General features: G+C 36.7%; 1 protein-coding gene across 4 annotated transcripts; it reads left to right on the top strand.

The window, feature by feature from the left end:
* The first annotated feature begins 747 nt into the window (after nucleotides 1-747).
* Nucleotides 748-19,211, top strand: znf185 (zinc finger protein 185 with LIM domain). Of its 4 annotated transcripts, none has more exons than XM_026940712.3 (33): nucleotides 748-1,000; nucleotides 1,965-2,015; nucleotides 2,394-2,508; nucleotides 2,609-2,713; nucleotides 2,843-2,869; nucleotides 2,958-3,014; nucleotides 3,653-3,700; nucleotides 3,838-3,918; nucleotides 4,049-4,129; nucleotides 4,390-4,449; nucleotides 4,560-4,631; nucleotides 4,726-4,815; nucleotides 4,996-5,049; nucleotides 5,428-5,508; nucleotides 5,821-5,922; nucleotides 6,932-7,030; nucleotides 8,874-8,942; nucleotides 9,250-9,306; nucleotides 10,447-10,530; nucleotides 10,673-10,747; nucleotides 11,810-11,866; nucleotides 12,836-12,919; nucleotides 13,033-13,107; nucleotides 13,524-13,574; nucleotides 13,672-13,707; nucleotides 13,955-13,999; nucleotides 14,283-14,351; nucleotides 14,708-14,740; nucleotides 16,353-16,415; nucleotides 16,513-16,584; nucleotides 17,226-17,282; nucleotides 17,562-17,667; nucleotides 18,737-19,211. In XM_026940712.3, the coding sequence occupies exons 2-33, from the start codon at nucleotides 2,006-2,008 to the stop codon at nucleotides 18,833-18,835; spliced, it is 2,214 nt and encodes a 737-aa protein (XP_026796513.3). In that variant the 5' UTR covers nucleotides 748-1,000; nucleotides 1,965-2,005; the 3' UTR covers nucleotides 18,836-19,211. The 4 variants fall into 4 exon arrangements, with proteins under 4 accessions (XP_026796513.3, XP_034162095.2, XP_026796514.3 ...); XM_026940711.3 differs by having other exon boundaries at nucleotides 751-1,000; nucleotides 16,350-16,415; XM_034306204.2 differs by lacking the exon at nucleotides 11,810-11,866 and having other exon boundaries at nucleotides 749-1,000; nucleotides 16,350-16,415.
* The last annotated feature ends 47 nt before the right edge of the window (nucleotides 19,212-19,258 follow it).

Below are 19,258 nucleotides of genomic sequence, written 5' to 3' on the forward strand. Positions count from 1 at the left end.
GTAAACTTTGATAGTTTATCAGTGGTCCAGGCTGTCTGACCTGTTTTGATTCATGTTTAAGGTGGTAGCTAGGGCGAAACCTACCTGCTGGGCATCTGAGTGGCAACGTTTTACTGAATTCCAAAAAGCTCCCTTCGCCTTGAACTGGGAAACGATTCAGTGCCTTAAAGGTGTGTCTTCATTCTTGTAGTCACACCTCTTCTCTCACTGTTGTGTTGCCACTGGCAACTTAGCACGTCCCATGTGTAAATTTGACTCTTGTCACTTCTCTGTTGCGAGCCACTCAGCAGCTCTTTCTCTCATAAATGTGACCACCTGCATTCTAACTAAGGTTGCTGATTTACAGTTCTGCCAACACTCTCTCAGACTCTCTCCATATTGTGAATGATAATTAGTACGTCGCTCTATTCCCATGCTGACGTGTCCTAATTAAGACGATGCACACTATGTGCAGTGAGCTTAACAGAGCTTAACAGAGCTCACTGGATTCCCACAGGAACCAAAAATACTTCCTGAATCTGCATAATGTTCTTGAAAAATCTATATCTATTATTTTGGTAAAAGTGGAATCTGAGTTATCTCTGCCAGCATGTGTATCGCAATCATCTTTTTGAGTTCATCTGAACAATGACAGATGTGTTCCACATGAAAAAAATCAGATGTAGATAAATAAAGATTGCTCCACCTATTGTGTCCTAAGGAGCACACACACACACACACACACACACACACACAAACATATATGCACACACATACACACCCAGACTTTGGCGGCCAGGCTACTAAAACTGGCTGGGCTTGTCAGTCGTGCCAACGCCCGGATCTACTCTCTCCAGGAGACAGCTGTCAAACCTCCCTCAGTGTGTGTGTGTTTGTGGACTGACACAGATATTCCTGCTGTTAACTGCTTAGTCTCATTTATCAAGCGCTCCAATAACGTGTGACTGGGCCATAGTGAGGCATTCTACACCAGTTTTGGATGTGTATTTTCTAAGATAAGGTAGGTTTGCACACTGTTTGTGTGTGTGTGTGTGTGAATGAGTATGAGATTTCTCATTGTCACAAGGTTTATTTTCGTTCAGTTGTTAGAACTAAAAAGGTTGTGTAAATTTAGTTTCACCACTTTCACCTTCCTCATTGGGACATATTTAAACATTATGAAGAATTTATGTCAAGAATTTATGTCATTATTAACCGTGAACCATTTACTTCTCATTTTCCTGTCACTCCATCTTATTTGATTAATGCCAGTGTGATTAATGCACTTTCTTATCTGTTGCCAGGGTTTTTATGTCATAATGTTTGAACTTCCACCACTGTTTACTGTAGAGATCATTTTTGCAGAGGTCTATGGATAACTTGGTCTGTTTATGGTTGCAAAAAAACAAAGTGTAACTCCAGTGATTTGTGAGAGTTATTTAAGCTTGAGTCTACCAGGGCAACGCTAGTGCAGACTTTAATGAACAAAGTGCTAATTAACATGCCTTTAATGAGCATGTGGTGAAGGATGTAAACCACTCACCTCTGCAGTTCTGTTGCTCTAGAGAATATAAAGATATATGTTCTGTTAATGTAAAAACAGAAAGTGTTTATCATATTTAACAAAAAATTAATCTAGAAAATGTGCAAATTTATTATAATTAAAAAAACGATTTGACCAAAATATAATTACCCCTCATAAACAGAACCCCACTGTTGACTGTTAATTAAAATATGTGTGAGCAAGTGTGTACTGGGAAAGTGGAGAGACAGGCTCGATGGCATGGCTAAACAATGACTCAAGAATTCCGAACAGGAGTTAAAGAATGCTGAAACGTCCACCAAACGATGTTTAAACCAAGAAAAAATAAACTCATTATAATATCATGATCACGTTTGATAGGATGAAATGACCTGTTGTACATTGGATTACATTTATACATATCAACAAGTGTTAAGCTGTGTCTTCTTTTTAATTCACCCAGGGTTGACTAAAGACGAAATTTGAAAATAACAAGCTGAAACCATGTCTACTGGTGAGCTACACAGGTTTTTGATCCCTCTCACAGTTTAATATGCATGTAATTATTCAGATGAGCTTCTTTGCCAAACCCAGAATAATGATGACTAATGGGAAAGTAATTAATGTTATGTGTGTGAATACCTGTGCCGATGTTTTCTCCTTTACTCCAAAGTGTACTACGTGAAACCAGAGTTCACTTACACTCAAAACCTGTTTTGCAACATGTCACATAATAGTAATACCCCAATACCTACATGATATACATAATACACATGCTTAGTCCCACATAGTTATAATACTTCTCTTCTATTGGGATGTCATAACTGGCAAGTACAATTGTTTATATCTGTGTGTGTGTGTTTGTGTGTGTGTGTGTTTGTGTGTGTGGCAGGGGACAGACAATCTGTTTTGCAAACAACAAAGGTTCGTACTGCACTGAAAGGAGACAGCAGCTGGATCCAACGGCGCAGTCAGTCTGGACCAGAGGAAGAGGAGGAAAAGCCATGGTGAGTGAGTGTGAGAGAGAAAGACACTGATCTGACTTCATTGAAAATATATTTAATTCATGAATACATCATGCATCACTTCCCAAACTATTAAATGAAGGCTTGCAGAGGTACGTGCAAGTCGGCTCAACAGCGAGTTCAGTGACCCTGTAGCTGATAACACACCTCCTGAACGAGAACCTCTATCTTCCCCGAGTGCAGGCAGGTGAGAGCCCATGCTTCAGATTTGCTGTATTATTTGTGTACTGCAGAGCACTAAAGAATGTCCAGTGTGAGATTTAACATAATTGACATCTAAGTGACATTTATTGACATGACTTTATCTTTTTAACAGTTCTAAAACATCTGGATACCTGATCAGGTAAGCTGGGACTTACAGTAGTTGTTTATGTCATGCTAATATATATTTGACAAAAGGCTTTCGGTTATAAACCACATTTGTTTTGCAGGGGTGTTTTCACAAAGACTGACACCAAACCAGCTGCATCGTCCAGTAATGGTTACATGTACGCAAGCTCCTTTTTAAGATTATCACTACTAATACAGTACTGTGCAAAAGTCTTAGGCACCCTATTTTTTTATACAAAATTTGTTATATATGTTTATTATATGACTTCTGCATTATAGAGTCAGTATAAAAACGTGTTTTATTTCCAAACATTGCATAAAAGTTACAGAAAAAAATGTTTGTATGTGAGTAAAGAAAGAAGCATCTTACATTATACACAACGTTTCAAACAAAAAACATAATGAAGTCTGTCAGATTTTACCTGCAAAAGCAGAAGGAAGTTAAGATTTCCAGAGAAACTGAACTGTGGCAGATTCTCCAAGATGCTCCAAATCTTATCAGCCAATTTCCTTATGAAATGTTCAAACTGTACCTGAGATTACTTTATTAGACTTTATTTAGCTTATTACTGTTCTTTATATTAGATTTTTTTTATTTAGAAATGTTTAATTTCATTATTTTTGAAGGCGTCTTTCTTTTCAGCACTTCCTTACGTAAGGCTTTTGCACAGCTGTATATTCATCATAAAAGAGGAACTGAGCTAAATAAAGTATAACAGTTTTTAAATGATAATTTATGGAAATTTTTCCAATATGTGATCATCAAGGATTTTTTTCTTTCCTTGCTCTTTTTCAGTGGAACATCTAGCTTCACCAAAAAGGCCTCTGAAGAATACAAGAAAATGTAAGTGCTTGACATGGAAATTCATTAATTACTGCAAACGAAGGATTGAGAATTTGTGATTCAAATGGCTTCAGGCATATTGCAAACAATGCATTTGTGCTTGTTTTAGTAAATTGCTTTTCTCATGTTGTTCGCAGAGCTCCTCACACTGTTCGCTCAAACGTGGAGAGAACAGAGCCATCGGAGCCATCACTCAGTGCAGAAGAACAGGAGAGGAGGTGAGAGGAGCTTCATACTGCACACACAGCTTTTTCAAAACAGACGTCATTGTTCACAGTGGTCCTTGTAATAAAAGGAGGCATGAACCTTACTGTGTGATGCCATTCTTTTCTTTGTGTGTGCCTACAGGACACAGGCAGCCAGCAAAATGCTGAACAACTCAGCAGGAAAACAGAGATCATATGTGCTGTCAGCTGCAAAGAAATATGAGTATGTTTTACTCCAAAGTATTGAGCCAGAACTTTGAAAAGTAGTAGGATGTTCCTCAAACACCATTTTGCCTAAAATCTATGCATACCATTTATATTCACAGTACATCGTCATTCAGATGTGTAATTCTCTGCAATTCCTTTAGTGGATCATAGTTTTATGATCATAGATTTATTCAAAATGTCCTCCAAAAGGTCTTATCACACTCCTTACCAATTTATATCATTTATTATTTTAACTTAATTTTTATCACTTTTAAGGTCAACTCCAGCGGAAGCAGACAGCTCTGCCTCATCAGCCACAGCTTTTATTGCTAAAAGGTACAGTATATTCTGTGGCTAGGTCACATGTCTGAAAAGCATGCTGTGCTTTGTCACTCATGGCTTTGTTATCTGTGTCTCTGTTTGTGCGTGTCTGTGTGTGAGTGTAGGGTAGTCATCAGTGACGATGAAGACATTGGCTCTGTTCAACTTTCCACCCCGGTATCTCCTCCTAAACAAAGGTAGCCCTAACTACTTTAGTCAATGCTCCCAAAATGAACCAAACAGCTTCTTTTTGTTAAACACCACTGATCATTTGACTATGTCTACCAACAGTGTGGAGATGAGTGTTGATGAGCCGATACCTCCAGAGTCCTCATCTGAGTTGAAACCAAGAGCCAAACCACAGCCCACTCCTAAACAAAGGTTTATTATACATATATTTAACAAATAATGATATATATATATATATATATATATATATATATATATATATATATATATATATATATATATATATATATATATACATATATAGTATAGTTTTACCTTGTGATATGTTTCCATGGTGATCATACTTAATGTTTTTTTTATATGTTTTTGTAGTGAAACCCTCAGTGCTCTCTCTGACACCCTGCTGTCCACCCCAGAATCCACCAGGTACCAAAATGACACGTGGACAGTGTTCCTTTACAGTTTTAATGCACTGTTGCTGACTTCTGTTGATGACACTAAAGTGCATGTAGGACCATTTGGATCACACACGAGTCCTGCTCCTGAAGTTTACACTCTTGTTGAACTGATCTCTTGGGTCACCAAGGGGTCATCAATCTAAGTTCATTTGAAGTGATAAGAAAGTGAAAGAGGAAATGAAATAGTGATAAATATGAGTTAAAAACCATATTGGAACACTGAGAATGAGAGTACAATCACCTTCATAGAACATACTTTTTGAAATGAACTGTTCCAAGCTAAACCATTTTTTCGCTCACATTTATTCATTTTTTGTTTTCTGTGCTTGTCTCTCTCTTTTCTCAGCAAGAAGCCAGTTGCTCAAGTCGCTTCTCCTGTTCCAGAGACAAAAACAGTCTCTAAACCCAAGCCCAATCCTAAAACAAGGTGTTTATCTTAATTTAGATTAGGAGATGATTATTATTACTGGTGATTAATATTATCATTTATCAGTTGTTTGCTTTCTCTATAGGCTGTTACACTTTTATAATAATTAAAACCTCAGACTGAATGAAAATATAGAAATAATACCAAATCACTTAAATTCTATTGGGAATGATAAAATTATCTGCCTCTGCCTCTTGCCATTTAGTTAAATCTTACTTTAAACATTTGATATATAAAATATGGTTGGATTCAGGCAAATTCCTTTAAGATATAACAATTTATTTTATTCATTACTGTCTTCCTTTGAAACAGTGTTAATGACACGATTACTCAGGCCACCTCAGTTGCTCCAGTTGCTACTTTAAAGAAATCTGCAACAACTGAACCCAAGCCAGATTCCACTCCTAAAGCAAGGTACATTATACTTCTTTTAGATTATAAATGGGTGACAAATGAAAGGAGAAAAAACCTACAAAGTTTAAGATCATGGGATACCATGAGATGTCAGAAAAGTTTTATCATTGCTATAGATTCCACATGTCTCTGGAACTATACTGGAGGAATGAACAGCATTCTTCCTAAAGGTATTCCCTCAGTTGATGCTTTGATGATGGTAAGAAGCATTGTCTAGACCTGTTTAATTTGGTTGAGATCTGGTCACTGTGAAGGCTATAGCCTATGATTTACATCATTTTCACCCTCGTCAAACCATTCAGTGAGTCCTCGTGTCCTGTGGCTGGGTGTGGGGTCATCCTGGAAGAGACCACTCCCATGAGGATAGAAATGTTTCATTATAGGACGATCAGTCAGAAGAACTTAGGCATTTTGCAATGAGTCTTCCAGCTAAGAGGACAAGTGGTGCTAAACCATGCCAGTGAAACAAATACATCCCATAGCACAACAGAGTCACTGGTTTTTCCTTTAATTTCTTACCCATTTGTATATGAAATACATACAGTTCATTCAATTTGTTTTGTGGATTTGTGGATGGGATACAGGTACACACATACACTATATTTATAATATATCTTAGCAGCATGTATATACTCAAGCTTATTCATTTTTGACAACTGAAAGTCCAGAAAATCTGATCATTTGTGTCAATCAATGAAAAGAGTTACAGAAAAGAACAGACAGATCAGGACACTGGTGATATTCCTAAAGACTTGTTTAATCATTATTTTCATTACGTATTATGACACCTCCGTAGAGCAAACAGCGTAATAATGTAATTTCATTGAGATTTAATATATGAATGTGTAAATACTTACACTCATGGTAATCTGACATGCCAGAAGATTAAACAGTAAGTGTGTAGAACATTAGTTGTAGAATCTCTGTTATGAATGCCATCCATGACTGCATATCTAAGTCAATATGTGGACATGCCTCCTTTTCTGGAATGTTGTTGGTTCTTCTTTAGTGCCACTGAACCAGTCACTCCAGCTGTTCCAGCTGTAAAGGAAGTCCCACCCACAACGCCTGAACGCAAACCCAAACCAGAGGCCACTCCTAAACCGAGGTTTAATACATTTACATTATTAAAGATTATTATAGAGCAAGTGTAAATACATTTTTAGTAGATGTAGTGTAGAGTGGAGTGTTTGTGATCAGCGGCTCTACCCGCTTTAACATGGCTGATTTGATTTAACAGCAGCTAATTAGAGAAGGCCTTCATGAGTTAAATCATGAACAGGTAGGCAAACATGAAATTCTGGATGAGAGTGAAAGAGGATATAAAGAAGACAACAAAAAAAATGCACGGTGAAGTAACATTTTCACACTCCTGGTGCTCCTTACACAAGGCTTCATAGTGCATTCAAACAGCGAGGCTTTGTATTTTGAATGTAGGGTGTCCACGCCCCTTGTGCTTCACTGAGGCTTTCTACTTTGAATGTAGGGTACCCACATCCCTTGTGCAGCTTTTACACAAGGCTTCCTACTGTGAATGTTCAGTGACAGTCAGTGAAGCCTCTTCTTCAAATTTACAAAATGTTTTCCAGGAAGAATAACAGTGAGAAACAAGGATAAAGTAAAGTAAGAACAAAGAGAGAAAAGGTATAGCAATTTAAAATAGAGTAAGAGTAAGAGAGTAGGATACTTTATTGTCATTGTATACAATACAGCGAAATTTAGTGTGGCAACTCTCAGAGAGCAACAAAGGACACTTAAACATTACACTTAGAGTTTAAAAATAGTGAATGAAGAATAAGTAGAAGAAGTACACATCTGAAAAACAGTTGTATTGTTAAACAAGATTCCTCACTAATAAAAGTAAAAGTAGATGTGGTACCATTAGAAAAAAATATGACATTCTCACAGACTTCATATTTTAAGAGTAGAGATAAATGTTGGTTTCAAAGGAAGAATGGTCAAACAGCCAAAGTTAGATCTTTCTATGTTAAAAAAAAAAACAAAAAAAAAACATTACATCGGCTATGTGTCACCTCACTCCTGGGTCCTTTTTAACCTTGTTTGACATGATACCACAGTGCTGTTGGATTCTCAAATCTGACTAGTTTGAGAAGATGTTGATTAATTTTCAACAGCAGCTTTGAAAATAGTTGACACAGGTTTATATGAATACATTATTGTTTCTATGGTAACAACAAACTCAGGGACTTGTATGATGGATGATCCACATAAACTGATTTAAAAAATGTTGAAATTGTGAAGTTTTCAGTGAGGATACATTTATTTTGCATTTTTTTGTAAGGAGTCTCCAGTGTCAGCTTTGTGACAGTCAGAAGCAAAGCTGTAATTTTATGTTTTCTGACACAGGACAATGCTCATGGCTTTGCGTTTTGTTTTATATATTTGAAGAGAGAGAAAAATGGCTAGTGAGGGAATAACTTTTAAATAATAACAGGAACTGGCCACAAACTTGTTTCGTGAGCATTTCACAATATTAAATGTAGTTATAATAGATAAAATGTATGTAATAACGTGTTGCTTAATAAATAAAACTTATCATTGCAAGGTGCATTATACTATATACAAAGCAAGGTGCATTATATATTCAACATGGACTACTTTTATTTGTGGATGTGGTGTAGATCCATATCATTATTGTATTTTTATGCATCTATCTATCAGGCATGAATTCTCACACTTATTCATTTTGTGTCCTTTTCTTCATGTACTTGTCAGAATTTCATATTTATTCCTAATTGTTGTGACATTAAGAACAAAATGAACCTGTGTAGCGTTGTATTTGGCAGCAGCAGTATGTGTTAGGAGATTTTGTTTAACAGATTAACACTGATCTGCTAAGAGATTCACATTAATGAATTGATTAAAAGATGTAGCTGGCTTTTTAATATTCACCCACAATATCTTCTGTCTCTCTGCGTCTCTTTACTCAGTATCAACCCAAAACCAGTCGAGAAGACCAGCGCCTTGAATGATAATGATCTTCTGGATCTGACTGAGAGGTCAGTGTGTCTTTCTCCGTACAAGCAAGCCAATACACTGAATTCATCATCCAAACATTAATGGTGGTGCTGAATTTTAATAGCCTGCCACTGCTTCCATGCATCTTGAACATCTAATAAGTAGACTGTTTGCAAAATAGCCACAAGAAGGTGCTAGAGCTCCATTAATGCTCTGATTCGTGAAGGGTTGCAGTTCCATTTCAAGTCCAGGCATATTAGTGTTTCTTATAACCACTTTGTCTTGTGTTATCATGTGCATATTAATGTGTTATCTTGCATATTAATGTTCCCTTTTTTCCACTTAAAGCACTCCACAGAATTTGGTGGACCCCCTCCCCACCACCACTGACCTGCTGACAGGAGAGTAAGAGACTTTGTGCTATTCACTACTTTCCCATTAACCCATACAGTATCGCTTGATTTTACAGCAATACAGTCCTAACGTATTTCATTTAAAAATGCTGAATAGGTGTAACAGTCTGGGAAAACCCTTCAAATGGTGAAATTTTGACATTTTCTTCTATATATAATTATGAAAACTTGACTCTTTCCTTTTTCTCTTTTGGATGTATCTCATCCACATGTAAAGGTCTATCGTTTTAAAATGCTAGAAATGTTACGCTTGAAACTGAAAAGGAAGAAAAGCTGATTTTTCTTCAGCTTATGTCCATTTCGCTTTGGCACATAGTTATCCAAAAACCTGATCAAAGCCAATATTCAAAGTCAATATTCACTGTGTGATGAAATCACACTCATAGCAAGGTTACAAGGTTTAAGACACCCAACATGATCATAGCAGAAAGCTTTAAGAAGATAAAGCATTTCCATGATGTTTGATGAAATATATTTATGATTTCTTAAAATACACTATATGGACAAAAGTTTGTGGACCCATGTGCATAACACCCAAATGTGTTTATTGAACATCCCAGTCTAGATTTAGTATCCCTTTATTGTTATAATAACATCCACTCTTCTGGGAAGGCTTTCCACTAGATTTTGGAGTGTGGCTGTGGGGATTTGTGCTCATTCAGCCACAGGCGCATTAGTCTGCGTTCCAGTTCATTCCAAAGGTGTTCAGTGGGGTTGAAGTCAGGGCTCTGTGCAGGCCACCAGAGTTCTACAGCACCAGCCTTGGCAAACCATGTCTTCATGGGCTCACTTTGTGCACAGGGGCATCGTCATGCTGGAACAGGTTTGGGGCACTTTAGTTCCAGTGAAGGGAAATCTTAATTCTACAGCATACAAAGACATTCTATACTATTGTGTGCATCCAACTTAGTGGCAACAGTTTTGGGGAAGAACCACACATGGGTGTGATGGTCAGGCTTTTGACCATATAGTGTACGTTATAGGCAGAAAAATAAGCATACATTTAGTCAAAGTGCAATTTTCTACAAAATTTTTTGGCTGTTTGCCAGAACTAAAGTGACATACAGTAAGCTCTGTTGCAATTATTTTGATTACCTAAAATTCTGAGGTGAATCTTTGACTATTTCTGCAGCTCTCTACCAAAGACAGAGAAGACTAAAGGATCTCTGGACCTGCTTGCAGTTGATATCATCCCCATTGACACTAATACTGACAAGTAAGCAGGAAGCTTTATGTTGTTGTTTTTTTTTTGTCTTATTTGATGTATTTACCCACAACTCTGGAGATTTAACAGGAGGATAAAAGATAAGCATTTCAGTGTTTCATTGATCTGCTCACCTCTCTGATTTCCTCCTCAGACTAAGCACTGATAAAACAAAAATCAAAACTGAGATAACCCAAACTGTGGTGCAGACCAAGAAGGACATAAAGAGGTACAGCAACTCTTTGTTTCTTTAGGCATGATTAGGAAACAACATTATCCAGAGTGACTTACAGAAGTGCTTTATAGTCTCCGTCAAAAACATATCCTCATGCTAGTACAAATAGGTCAGTGTCTAAGAATACTATCAAGCTAAAAACCTTAGTTAGAGAGGAGTTCATACAATGAATCAATGCAGCAAGAAAACAATACAAGATAATTTTTTCATTAGTGCTCATTTACATGTTTAGTGAAGTGAAGTGATGTGTGGCCAAGTATGGTGACCCATACTCAGAATTTGTGCTCTGCATTTAACCCATCCAGGTACACACACTCAGTAGTGAACACACACACACACACACACACCTGGAGCAGTGGGGGTTGCTCAAGGGTCTCATCTCAGTCGTGGTATTGAGGGTGGAGGAGGGCGCTGGTTATTCACTTCCCCCACCTACAATTCCTGCCGGACCTGAGACTCAAACTCACGACCTTCGGGTTACAAGTCTGACTCTCTAACCGTTAGGCCATGACTGCCCCCGCTGTATGTCTTCGTTTGAAGACAAGTGGATGGTGGGTCTTACCTTGGCTTGAAGGCTTGAAGGGAGCATGACGCAGATTGAGGTTTCGTGTTGCAGAAACCTAAACTAAACTTAAAAAGTCTACATGCAAAAACTTATATCTTAGCAAGTGAAAATATCTTGAATAAGGGCAAATTTTGCTAATATTTCTTTAATTTCTGATTGTTGTAAACCAAATATAAGATTATTCAGCGTGTTTTTAGATGATTTTACTCATTTTATGCTTTATTATAACAGATCATTTTGCTTCTTTCTAGAAATAAATGCTTAAACTTACAAATTATCTGCCAATAAAACAAGACTATTTCAAGCTTGAAATAGGGTGCTAGAGCTCTATTAATGCTCTGACAGTGGTGAAGGGTTGCAGTACCATTTCTACTGCAGACACACTGGCATTCCTTGTAACCACTTTGTCATGTGTTATGATATTATGATATTAATGTGTTATCAAGTATATTAACATTCTCGTTTCTCTTTTTTCTTTCTCTCACTGTAAGCACTCCACAGAATTCCGTGAACCCTGTCCCCACCACCACTGACCTGCTGACAGGAAGGTGAGAGACTACGTGCTATTCACTACTTTCCAATTATCCCACTTCTCTTGAATTTGTAGCAATATCATAATGTGAAAATACTGAATATGTGTAACAGCTTGGGAAAACCCTTCACATGGTGCAAATTTGACATTTTCTAATATGTATAATTATCAAAATATTTATACATTTTAGAAAATGTTTCTCTTCTTGTTTCTCTTTTGCATGAATCTCATCCACAGTTACAAAAAATTTTAAGTGTTTTAAAAATTTAAAAAGACTCCACTGTGGCACAGGAGCATAGTGATAGCTGGATGTAATCAAACAATCATTAGTCGTAATTTAACTTTTTTGTTCGTTAAGATATCAGTATGTCAGAAGAAGAATTGGTAAGAAGCACACTGATACCTATGCGAAGGTTTCAGTGAATCATGGGTGTTACTCTGTCATGCTCTGCACATGCGTTTCAAACAGCAACATCTTTTTATGTGTGGATACATTCATCATGCAGGCCATCTCTGAGAAAATAAGACTTGCTTTTCAGCATGATAACCAGTCAAGCATATTCCCATCAAAAAGGAAGTAGGATAGGACACTGAGTAGGTACTAGAAACATGCAGCCTGATTCAGCAGCTGGACAAGAAACAGCAGCCTCATGACGCCTGGAGGAATTTATTATAGCACTACTATAATTATGCATTATTATACCACATAAGGTCAGTGGACAATTTTTAGGTACATCTAATTTGTGCCTACAAGAACTGGCTGTTTTATCAGGAAAGCTTTAGGGTATCTAATCACTGTACATAACCCGTTGCTATCCAATTTGTTTGCCAAACTTGATTTTCTGAGGTGTCCAAAGACTTTTGAGCAGTACTGTAGAACAAATGGTTCCACCTCAGTATACAGTATGAATAATAGATGCACAGTGGACATATCTAGTGTTTGTTTGGCATTATGATCTGAGCATATTACTGGCTATTTCTTTAGTTCTCTGCCCAAAACACAGAAGACTAGTGAATCTCTGGACCTGCTGGCTTATGATGTCATCCCCATTGACACCAACAAGGCCAGGTGAGAATTACTGGTTTGTGGTACATACTACAAGCTAAAAAAAAATTAAAGAAGAGTATTTTTATGGCAAAATCTTTAATCTCATCTTAGCATTTTTCTCGTCTTCGTTCTAGACTCAGCACAGACAAAACACAAAGCAAAGTGGAGACAACGACAACCATTATACAGACAAAGACAGTCGAGAAAGGGTACAGCACCATTTTCTCTTCACCATGATTTAATTTTAGTTTTGCAAATCCTGTGCAGTGAACAAACATAAGCTCTCAATACAAAAAAAGAGCTATAATTTAGTGTTCATCAAGTTCATCATGCTAGTTTTCACCTGAAAGGATTCATGTTGTTTTAGGTATAGAGATTTTTTTAAGCAATTCTACTAATGCAGCATGCTGAACTAAGAACCATTTACACAGAACAGAAAAGATCCAGTGGCAGAGTAATAGATGAGAGTGTGCTCCAGAGGCAGCAGAACCCACTCAGACTCTACCTCATCAGTAGACTGAGTGGAGTCCCTATTAACAATCACATCAGAATTTAATTTGCATGTGCCAAAGTGTTTTCTCGCCTTTCAGAGTGAAATCAGTGTGAAATTGTTTTTTTTTTCCAGCTCTGCTGATCCATTCGATCCGATTCCGATAGTGAGAGAGTCCACAAAGAGGTAATGATTTGGGCTTAAAGGTGACAACGTAGGCAATCATCTGTGTACACATCACACCTATTACAAATGCAACACCTTCTCTCTCTCTCCCTGGCAGCTCTGTAGAGCTCTTTGATCCTCTTCTGTCCGACAGGTACGTGCACAGACAGAATGACTGAACATGCTGCTGAATGATGATGATGCTAAGACGTAGAATAATATGGAAGATAAAGTGCCAGATAGAGATAAAAATGTTTCCAAAAAACATAGCAGTGCATTGAAAATTTCAAGCTAAAAATTTAAATCTACTCATTATACCCACTAGTGTCTTTTTTTTAAAGGAACAATTACAAATAAATTACTACTATTATAACGTTTGAACTTTTAATGCTATCTTTCAGCAATAACGGCCAACAGAAGACAGTTACAGTCACATTTGAGCAGAAGTGAGTCAGCTCTGTTCCTTTTCCAATTTCTTTTTCTTGCCTCAACACACTGCAATAGTCACTGCTTGTATTATTAATGACCACACTTGGCTTGCTGACCTAGAACTGATTGTACGTTGGTGTTGTCATAAAAATAGCCAGTCTAGACTTTACCAAAAGGCCTCTACTCTTTGCTGCATATCAGATTACTGCTTCTCAGGCATCACCACTTTCCTTTCAGTATATACTGAAAATGCATGAAAATCTTTTTTGACAGTGTTATTCATATGTCTTCTAAAACTAGGTCCTCTAAAACTAGCTCTCCGTGGGACAAATGGGTGGTTCCCACTATAGACACCACAACAGAGGACAGGTAAACAGCACATCTTTACACTCTTACTATTCATTTGTATTGTTGAAATGGTTATTACTGAAATCGCATTTACTTACATTTACTAGCAGTACATAATTAGACAGGTCTTAAAGGAGTTGTTTAATGTAATTTTTTTAGAGCCCTCTGCTGCTTGCAAGGCGAATTGTAATTGAAAACAAGAAAAGTCTAAACAATGACAGCTTCCTCCAACAAATCCCACCATATCTGTTGAAATTGCATATGTCTGGTTGATTGCTTTTTAAGCAAAAAAAAAAAGAAAGCAGTTGAAGAATTTTTCCCATCTTCAATATTTATTTATTTAGCTTTATTTTTATGTTTTACTGTTTTCCTCACAGTGAGCCCGAGCCTGACCCAGAACCAGCGGATGAGTAAGTGCAGCTTTCCTCTGTATAAACACAACAATATTGAACTGGATTTGGTCTCTGCCCGGAAAAATCCAAAGAGTAGATCATTTTCCCATTCTTTTAAAATATGCTTACATGGCATGCTAAAAATTGCATTAATGGCATTCAGTGTCAGGATGAGTTTAGGTCTACTCAGACCTTAGGTTTTAACAGGTGTGTCGTATTATTTATGTGACCATATCTTGGTCTGACTAACATTGGTGTGCATGTAAAGTTATTATTAAATATATTCACTCACTGACCACTTTATTAGGAACACCTGTACACCTGCTCTTTCATGCAATTCAGTGCATGTCAGTCAGTCAGTCAGTCATGTGGGAACAGCACATTGCAAATACAGGTCAAGAGCTACAGGTAATGTTCACATTGAACTTTGACCTTGCACGGTTGTTGGTGCCAGTATTTTAGAAACTGCTGACTTCCTGTTCGTCTGGTCTTTTTCCAGTCCTCAGCTGTCAGGTTTCTATGAGTCTTGCCCACTGTAGCCTCAGATTCCTGTTCTTAGCTGACAGGAGTTGACCCCGATGTGATTATTTGCTGTTATAGCGCATCTGCTTCAAGGTTTGATGTGTTGTGCATTCTGAGATGCTTTTCTGCTCACCACAGATGTAAAGAGTAGTTATTTGAGTTACCATAAACTTCCTGTCAGCTCGAACCAGTCTGGCCATTCTGCTCTAACTGCTCTCATCAACAAGGTGTTTCCCCCCTCAGATGTGATGCTCACTAGATTATTTTTTATTATTTTTTTTACACAATTCTGTGTAAACTCTAGAGACTGTTGTGTGTGGAAATCTCAGTAGTTCAGCAGTTTCTGAAATACTCAGACCAGCCCATGCAAACCAGGCACCAGCAACTATGCCATGGTCAAAGTCACTGAGATCACATTTTCCCTCATTCTGATGATAGTCATGATTTTATGCATTGTACTGCTACCACTTGACTGGTGCATTGGATAATTACATGAATAAGCAAGGATACAGGTGTTCCTAATAAAGTGGATGGTGAGTGTAAATAACATTTTTATGTGTTTTTATTCACGTTAAAAAAAAAAAAAAAAAAAAAAAAAGCTTATCTGGCACTGCTTAGTTTTTGCTCTTATTATTTTAGAAATGTGTTTTCTGTATTTTTTTAATTTATGTATTTATTACCTTCTTCTTACTTTAATATGACATTAATAGTGATTAATAATGATCTTTTGGTCATGTTGATCATTTTCTTCAGATTCCAATCCCAAAAACTAATGATTAGATTTAGAAAGTGTTATCAAACTGATTTTAGGGTAAGAGCTTCACTTTCATGGTCACATTCATATAGATGATCTAAATCCCCGCATTCTGTAATAAAGACTGCTGAGACTTTACACGGCCAAGCTTTTATGAAATGGCTTGGAGAGCTTTCACATTTACACATGAATCATCTTGCTATTTCCTTTTGCTCCTTGATAGAACAAGTGAAAACCTAACCATAAAACCACTGGGCTAATATTATATTGTCAAATCAATGTAAAGTGCAGAACAATCCATGTATACTAGATAATATGTAATATTATTATCTTGTATCTTATTTTGGACAGTAGTTACACTGCCTACACCAGAACAGAAGAAAGCAGTTTCCAGGAGCCAGACAACGAAGCTAAAAAGTATGTATTTGCATGACAGATTGCTAATTGTGAATCCTTATAAATAAATAGGTCTATATGGTCACTATTCAATTCCTTTATTTTTCCTCCTTTCCAGGAATGTAGTCTATGTCAAATCATATGTGAACTCATCTGATCCGCCCAGATACAGCACTAGCAGATACGACAAGTGAGATACTTCTTTATATGCAGTATATTTTCATTACAATTATTAGCAATTGTAAACAATATTTCTTAAAATAGACAATTTTTCTAATATGTTTGGAGATGCTCCAAACATGTGTGTGTGTGTGCGTGTGTGCTTAAAAGACGGATAGAACGTGCCAGGATCATTTTTAAAAATATTAATATTTACAAACATCAACCATGTCTTTCACTTTGCTTCACCATATTATTCTAAAAATTATGTATAAAATTAAAATAATAATAAAAAAATATAGTAGCAAATGATTCATTTGAAAGATAGAAAGTTTTATGTGGGGGAAAAACTTTTTAGTACTGTTCCCCTTTTAATGAAAATTTCACAGCTCATATCCTAACTTATTAAAACAAAACCCCTGAAACTGCTATTCTGTGAGTAGCAACATTACAGAAGCATAATAAGGCTTTCTGTGGCTGTTTAAAGTTTCCCAAGAGGCTGTAGAAATAAAGCAGGCCAATGTATTACTGCACTAATCATGGGAACACACAGTGATTGTAGTGACTGTTATGTTCATTACATTACTTAGTGCAATGGACCGAGCCGTATAACGGTCGGGGAATAAAGCTATCATGTATGGAAAAGGCCAATCTCTGTGTTTTTGTCCACAGTGACTATGATTATGTGACCTCGAGCTCCAGCAGTTATGCATACAGCAGCCCCTCCAGGTAACTGTGCATTAATGGAAATCAGTCTAAGACCATGATAGAATGGCAACAGCATTATTATGTTATTGTAAATGATAAAGTCTCTCAGGAGTGATTCACTGAGTCATTTATGTGTTCTCAATATACAGTAAGATCATTACACTCAGAATCCGTCCAACACTATTTTGTTGAACAAACAGCATCAGTACAGCTAATGTTACCGCTAATTCCATATGAATTCAAATGATGCGAATTTTATATTTATAATGATTTTTTTCCTGGTTTTTTTTGTCGGTTCAGCACTGTGGGTATGACCGCCTGCACGTACTGTGGTGGTCTCGTAGGAAACGACTCCAAGATCACCATTGACCACCTCAACATCTCATGCCATCCTGAATGCTTCAAGGTACATTACAGTACAGTTTATACACACACACACACACACACACACATTCGCTCTCTCTCTCTCTCTCTCTCTCTCTCTACATATATATATATATATATATATATATGTATGTGTGTGTGGAGGTGCTATATAACACACACTGCTCCAGGTGTGTGTTCACAGTGTGTGTGTGCACTTGGATGTGTTAAATGCAGAGCACAAATTCCGAGTATGGGTCACCATACTTGGCCACACGTCACTGCACTTCACTATATATATATATATATATATATATAGAGAGAGAGAGAGAGAGAGAAAGAGAGAGAGACAGGATAGTTTTAATAGAATTGTTCATAGTATAGAGTCATGCTTTATTCTATTCACTCCATCTCTCTTATTTCACTGCTTCACTATTAATTTATATACTTTAAAAATTATCCAACCTTTTTCCTCATATAAATACATGTAAGGAATAAAAGAAGCTGGGGTGTGTGGTTATAATAAAACACTCAACAATATGGTAGCAAAGCAGAGTTACTGTTACCACCACAAAGTTGATTTGTGTTTTATTCCTCTTACACCAAAGCGATTTGCCAGTGATTACCATTTTTAATTTATTAAACAACATCATACTTTTTAGTAACATTTAATGAACGTCCGATAGACAAGTTAGTTTATATTGTGTTATTGTGTGTAGTTTATATATATTGTATTATAGCAGCTATAAACGGTCATTCCCTCACCAGTTCTGTCCTCTTCCATGGTGGAAAACTTACTGACTGCTACATAGCTCTGACGCTGGAGCCTCTGCTAAATAAATGTCTCCTTACAGAAAGCTTCACCAAATCAATAATTTTTCTAAAAAATTTTAAAGCCGTTTAATATTAGCCTTAGTAGTAACCAAACAAGTTACTATGTAAATGATTATAGAAACCATAATGTACACCTTCTGACCAATCAGGATAGAATCGACAGCGCAGTTGTACAATAGATTAAAAAAAGTTCTCATATATATATATATATATAACTATTTATATATAACTATAACTAAAATATAACTATTTGTGTTTGTCTTCTTTTTCTTCCCCAGTGTGGTATCTGCAGTAAGCCAATGGGCGATTTCATCCACAGCATGTTTTGGCACCGTGGGACAGTCCACTGCGAGAGCTGTTACTCTAACGTTATTTAATGACGAGGTTGTATTGACGTGCTTTCTGCTTCCATACTCTGGTGAACATTAGTAACCAATGTAAATCCTGAGAGTTTAATTCCTGAGATTATCTCCTTGTCCTTTTTGACTCTATCAGAACGTAAGTGCTGTTTTGAATTCGTTTACATTCCCAAAACAGTTATTCTTCTTCTTATGTCTTTGCTTTTGTCTTATTGTGAAAAATGCCTTCGAAATCAACATCAAGTGTGTTTGGTTGAGTGGGTTTTCACTTTTTCTACAATTTATTAGATTTATTAGATTTCATTTTTAAATAAAAAATGTTTCCTTGGCTGTGCATTCTTCAAAGGATGAATATACTCCTTAGAACTGTGAATAAATGTAGGGTTGTAAAATGCCTGTTGTGTTTGTTCACCTTTGAGATTTTGTCACAAAACATCAACC

This window comes from Pangasianodon hypophthalmus, chromosome 7, assembly GCF_027358585.1.
Source record: "Pangasianodon hypophthalmus isolate fPanHyp1 chromosome 7, fPanHyp1.pri, whole genome shotgun sequence".
NCBI classification, from domain to species: Eukaryota; Metazoa; Chordata; class Actinopteri; order Siluriformes; family Pangasiidae; genus Pangasianodon; species Pangasianodon hypophthalmus.

Coding starts and splice junctions, on each gene's coding strand:
- znf185 (XM_026940711.3), top strand. Junction 4,450..4,559: donor ACAGCTTTTATTGCTAAAAG/GTACAGTATATT, acceptor GTGTGAGTGTAG/GGTAGTCATCAGTGACGATG. Junction 13,708..13,954: donor GATCCTCTTCTGTCCGACAG/GTACGTGCACAG, acceptor GCTATCTTTCAG/CAATAACGGCCAACAGAAGA.